The 6,243-nt window shown below is 51.4% G+C and overlaps 1 protein-coding gene across 1 annotated transcript; it reads right to left on the minus strand.

Annotated features, from left to right (window-relative positions):
- Positions 1 to 648: 648 nt before the first annotated feature.
- Positions 649 to 5,569, minus strand: LOC114640870 (cytochrome P450 2D10). Its single transcript, XM_028789947.1, has 9 exons — positions 5,315 to 5,569; positions 4,275 to 4,446; positions 3,292 to 3,444; positions 3,041 to 3,201; positions 2,244 to 2,420; positions 1,919 to 2,060; positions 1,532 to 1,719; positions 1,013 to 1,154; positions 649 to 912 (listed from the first exon to the last, which is right to left on the minus strand). Exons 1-9 carry the CDS (start codon positions 5,501 to 5,503, stop codon positions 722 to 724), a joined length of 1,515 nt encoding a protein of 504 aa, XP_028645780.1. The 5' UTR covers positions 5,504 to 5,569; the 3' UTR covers positions 649 to 721.
- Positions 5,570 to 6,243: the final 674 nt, after the last annotated feature.

Genomic DNA, 6,243 nt, shown 5'->3' on the forward strand with positions numbered 1-6,243 from the left:
TTGCTGTCTCTTTGCCTGCTGCTGCTTTTCTTCTCTTTCATTTCTCTGCAGTCAGCACTGTGAGGACAACAATCTTCCTGTCTCTGGGAGCCTTTCCACTCACTCATGTCACCACAGGGTCTTGTGGACCACCATGTCATGTCCCCAGACAGGAGCAGTGCTGACTCTTAGTGGAAGCCTGCTACATCTGTCCCAGAGACACATGGGCGACCTGACCTCTGCCTGCAGTTTGTCACCAACCTGGTCAGTACTGATGGGTCTTCGTGGGTGACACAGGGTCAGCTGTCACTCTAGAACACAACCTGCCTTTTTCTTCCTTTCCTTCCTCTTCACTTTCTCTCTCCATCCTTCCTGTCTTCTTGGTGTATCCTCTTCATAGCTCTGCTTTAGTTTTCCCAGGCAGAGTCTCCTGGTTGTATAGCCCAGGCTGACCTAGGCCTTGTAGTATATCCCAGGATAGCTGCACACACATGATCCTCCTGATTTGGGATCCCAAGTTCTGAAACTGCAGCCCTGTACCTATGGTCCAGACCCAGCACACTCTTCAATCCCAGCAGTCAAGTTGTCTTCTGGGGAGGGATGAGGCAGCTGGGAAAGGGTGGTTGGAGAATGTTGTCTGAAGACCCAGCAAGACAGGGCTGGGCTGAATCAGGAAACAGTAGCAGCCACAAGACTGGTTTATTTTGTATGGCTCAGCCTGCCCTGCAGAGCAGGTCTGGAGTTAGTGTCCTTGTTCCCTCATCACAACACAGAGCTGGTAGGGGGAGGGGGCAACTGGAACAGCAAAGATGCCATAATCACTGGGCCGGGGCTGTCCAGCAGGCACCGAGAAGCTAAAGCGCTGTAGGAGGCAGGTGAAGAAGAGGAAGAGCTCCATGCGGGCCAGGGGCTCCCCCAGGCATGCTCGGCGGCCTGTGGGTGGGAGAGGGGCTCAGTCAGTCTGGGACCTGATTGGTGCTCCACCCTCCAAGGCACCCTGAGGACAGACAGGCAGCCAAGACCCCAGAGGCACCTGCTGAGAATGGCAGGAAGGCCTCATGCTTCACAAAGTTGCCCTGGGCATCCAGGAAGTGTTCAGGATGGAAGTGGAGGGGCTTCTCCCAGATAGTCTCATCCTTCAGCACGGAGGACAGGTTGGGGATGAGGATCGTCCCCTGGCAGAAGGCACATGGTGTGAACATGTACAGAGTGTGGCTGCCTAGATCTTAGTCACCAGGATCACATCCATAACTTCTTCCCTGCACTCACTTGATTTCCTCATTCATCCTCAACCCCAGATGCTCTCAGCATCTTGGAGAACCCTGTAACAGATCTCCCATGCGTGGCCAACCCAGCAACCATCTTTATGTGCAATGCTCCATAAAGTGAGCTTTTGCCATTTTGCTTGACATTTCACTTTCTTGAGGACACTCAAAGGCCACAACCTGCATGTAGTGTGGTTCTTGTCAACATTATGAGAATAGTATGTAGTGATCTCTCCTGCCCTTGTAGAATAGTGGTCATGATGGAATAATAACAGGCCCAGGCCTACCTTGGGGATGAGGAAGTCCTGCACTTCAATGTCACGGCTCGTGATGCGTGGCAAATTCAATGGAGCAATGTCCCCAAAGCGCTGCACCTCATGGATGACAGCATTGGTGTAGGGCATGCGGGCCTGGTCTGCCATCTCAGGACATCGCACCTGCCCAATGACCTCATCGATTTCCTGTTGGACTCTGCCTGGAAGGACAGCATCCCCTCAGTGAAACAGTCACAGGGGACTTCCCTGTCTTACAGCCATGTTAAGGGCTGTGTCCATGTGAGAAAGACACCAGTGAACAGTACTGGAGTCTGGGTTAAGTTAGTGCTGGGAGCCACAAGTGTCTCAAGTCATCTGGGGAGTGTACCTTTACCTCTCTCCCATCCCAACCAGACTTACGCTGCACATCCGGATGCAGGATCATGAGCAGCAGGGCCCAGGACAGTGTGGTTGAGGTGGTCACCATCCCTGCACCAAACAGGTCACCCACCACCATGTGCAGGTTCTCATCATTAAAGCTGCTCTCAGGATTCCCCTTGGCCTGGTCCAGGCAGAAAGAGAAGACTCAGTATGGAGAGGAAAGTCCACCTGGCCTCCCATTGTCCCCCAAGCAGTCCATGTGCTGAGTTACATGGTGATGCACAGGAACACATCCTTCTGGCCTCACAGCTCCTAGGACACCAGCCCACAGCCCCTGGCCACATCTCTTGGGGCTTCCAATTACCTTCTCTATCTCTCCCAAGAAGGCATCAGTCAAATTTCGTGGTGGTTGGGCAGAGTTCCACGTGGTCCTATTCTGAGTCAGTAGGTTATCCACTATGGCTATGAAGGTCTTCTGACCTTGGAAGATTTTGTCAGCCAGCCCTGGGATGCGCAGGAGAATCGGGAATGCATTAAGAACCTGCAGGAGACACAGGAATTCTCAGAGATTCTTCTTTATAATATTATTAGTGACTCATGATCATGTGTGGGGCTGCTGTGCCACGGTGTGTGTAAATGACAGGACAATGTATAGAGTCAATTGTCTCTATCTTCCATGGGTCCCACATATCAAACTCAGGTCTCCAGGCTTGCTTGACAAGCTCTTACCCACTCACCATTTGGTTGGCTCCTCAGTGCTAGTGATGCTCACTGTCTACCTGGACCAGGCTCAGTGCCAGCCTCCTTTAAAATGGACCCAGAGCCTGTCTGTCCCCATTTGTCACCTGCCTCCTGTTCAATTGTTAAATTTAAAAAAGCCTCCTAAAGCATCTGTCAGACCCAGGTGAACAGAAGAAATATTCCACTCTGGTGATAACCACAGGCTTTGTGTCTTCCATGAAAACTGAGGGCCCATGTTCTCTCCCTTTCTGGAAATCCTCATCTTGGTCGACTTCTCTCCTCCTGCCATCAAACAGTTGTCCACAGCCATATCCTCCTGCCGTTGACCCACAGAAGGCTTCTCTCACAGCCTTGGCACACAGTTTCCCAGGGAAGACGGTATGCACAGAAATGGCTCTGCTGGCATGCCTGATCTACTACCTCAGGAATGAACCCAGAGACTTCTGACAAACTTCCTTCCAGTACTGTCAGCATCCTGATGAGGTAAGGGTCTTCATATTCAAAGCGACGGGCAAAAATGAGGGATGCAATCACATTGCACACAGCTTTGTTCAGCATGGTGTTGGGATTGATGGACCGCCCTGGGAGTAGAGATGGAGTGGAGATACAAGCAAGTCCATGGACTGCCCATGTCTCCCTGTACCCAACTACATCCCTCACCTGTCACCTACCAGCCTGGGCAGTGAAGGCATCACAGAGGTGCCCAGCCTCCTTGGTCACCCACTGCTCCAGAGATTTCTTGCCCAAGCCGAAGTTGCGCAGGGTGGACACAGAGAATCGCCTCTGCTCTCTCCACTCTGGCCCGTACGGTGCAAGGACCACACCTGCAGGTACATCTTTGTGTAAGCAAGGATACCCAACTATGCTGTCTCCTCTCTCATCATCTCTCTTCTCTTGTGGGTTCTGTCCTGGCCATGAGCCTCTCAAAACCTTGCTACCACAATCCAGTGTATGCCTTCTGGGTAGTTACCTGGATTTCAGTGACCTTCAGGAATTGCTTGACCGAATTTGTCAGGGTGTAGAAGACATCCTGGGGTGTTTGGCCATGCCCCCACAACCCAGAGACCTAACATGCAGTTGCATCTCCATTTCATGTGTATGGTCAGTCACGTAAGGCACAGGTAGAGGGAGTGGCTAACAGGCCTCTGCCTCGAGATTTACATGTTAATGAATTACCTAAAGGCCGGGGGACATAGATAACTAAGTTTCCCCCTCCGTAGCCCCTCCTCTTTCCCACTCCCCAATATAAGGGAGCTCCCCCTGGCATTTGTCGGGAGCACCCATCTTCTGGATACAACTATCATCATGGACAATAAAACTTCCATCTCTTTGATTCCACGTGTCTCCTGCAACTTTGGACTTTCTGGTGTAAGTGGGAAACTTGCTTGCTGGGGTGGCGGGAAAAGCCTCCCTGCTCTCCTGCCACAGCGGCCCTCGGGGCTACCTCCCCTGCAGCTGCGGTCCGTGCTGGGGCCATCCCGGAGCCACGGCTCCGGGGACTGCCTCGGCCATGGTGCACGGGCATGCCCGACATGCCCTGCGACCCACGCAAGTTCATAACCATCACACATTCCCACCCACACTCATGCTCTGTTCTTTATCCACTCCTTGTCATATCTCCAAAGTCATCTGTACAGTCCTCACAGCCCTTTACCTTGAGATCTGGGCTTCACACCCAGGTACTGAAAGATGGGCACTGGAGGGCGGTCAGCAGTGTCCTCTCCACAGGTCAGCAGCACTTCCTGCACTGCCTTCAGTCCATTGATCACAACCACGGGCTTCCAGGCCATCTGCAGGCTGAACACGGCACCAAAGCGGTTTTGAAGCTGAAGTTGAGGGACATAGAATTTAGAAAGTGGAGGTCCACACAGATTGTAGAACCAGGCTCACTGAACAACCACTGTCAAAGTGTGAGTGTGCCCAGGTAGTTTCTCTGTGTGCATGTACATATTTGTGTATGTTTACACGAGTGTGCTTGTAGCTGTAAATGTAAGTGTGCTTAAGTGGTCTCTCTCTCTCTCTCTCTCTCTCTCTCTCTCTCTCTCTCTCTCCCTATGTTTGTATATGTGTGTGTGTGTGTGTGTGTGTGTATGTGTGTTGCTTGTTACTGGCCCTGGTCCTCATGTACCCTAGGAAATGCTGTTCACTGAGCTCCATCCCCACATGAGGATTCCTACCACTGTGGCTTCTTATCTTTTAAGTTCAGCAAAGGAATCACAGTAGATGTGACATCCCAGCTGTGACCTACATAGAGCCAGAAAACTGTCCTGAGGTCCCTTAGCATGCCAACACAAAAGAAGAAACTCTGGTTCCTTAAGATGGGCAGTGAGTCCAAAGAGCACACAGCAGCAAGAGATTCAGTCAGCCACAGCCCCTCTCTCCACTTGGTGTCCTGACTGATATGGTACAGTGGACCTCACAGAGATTATGTCTTTGACAGGATCATAATGTACTTGGGATTTCTATGGATGCAACCCTGTCCAAGCAGACTGAACCCTCTGTCACAACATGAGTCACATCCTGGACTTTGTCCCCCAAAACTTTTGCCCTAGAAAGTTCCAGTGTTCCAAAAACAATCCTATGCCTGTCCCCTCTTGGGGATCAGATCCCTGTCTGACCTGTGGCTTGATCCCCCCACTATGTGCTGCTGTGGGCACCATATCCTCAGTTACCATGGACCACTAAGTCACTCACCTTGTACAAGCTGTATGGCATGTTATCTAGATCCACCTGCAGCAGGTTACCGAGCAGAGGCCAAGGCACAGGGCCAGGTGGGTAACGAGAATTCCAGCGCTGGCGCCGGTACATCAGGTCCACCAGTAATATGAAGATGACTGTGAATATGGCCACAGGCCACAGGCCAGTCCCAGTCAGCAGCCCCATCACAGCCCCAATGCCCAGGCTTCCTAGAGACCAATAACCAACACTCAATACAACACCTAGAATCAGCAAGCCCCAAGCCTGGATCCTGCCACCTTATAAAGGAGTGCCAGGGCTGCCCTTTGTCCTCTGTGTCCTGCCGCAATCGTGTGTTTTGTTTAGCCAATTGTAGGGAGCAGCCAGTGATATTCAGTTCCCTCTCATGAACCGAGCATTCTCAAACAATCGTGATAGGCAGATGTGTATTGGAATCCTGTTTCATGATGGATAATCTGATCATTGCATGCAAAAACATCACCTGATATGTATGCTACCCATGCAAATCTTTGAAGACTTTAGGACATTGCCTCAGAGAGGAATGAGACCTTGGACACCTTCATGAAGCACTTTGTGGGCAGGATATGTGGGGTAACAGGCATCCAGTCTATGGCTTCTGTGGGTGTGTGAGCAGAGGAAAGCTGTGTCTTGCAGTTGCGGGCAATAGGCTGGAGCTATTGGAGAAGAAGTGCAGTTGGGGAGAGCAGCTGGAATCTCTGTGGGTCAGTGAGAGGCAGTGCGGGGAAGGTAGCTGTAGCATGTTCCATCTTCAGTACAGGCCTGTGGTCGTCCTTTTCATCAGGCAGCAAGACATAAACACATGATTTCTCAGACCCAGTCTCAGGAGGCTGAGAAATGGTCTGAGAATCTTGGGGAACCACTAATTTGGTTCAGGAGCTTGTCACCTGCTGACCTCTGTCTCTTAT

The sequence above is a fragment of the Grammomys surdaster genome, unplaced genomic scaffold, assembly GCF_004785775.1.
Source record: "Grammomys surdaster isolate TR1022 unplaced genomic scaffold, NIH_TR_1.0 125852, whole genome shotgun sequence".
Classification (NCBI taxonomy): Eukaryota; Metazoa; Chordata; class Mammalia; order Rodentia; family Muridae; genus Grammomys; species Grammomys surdaster.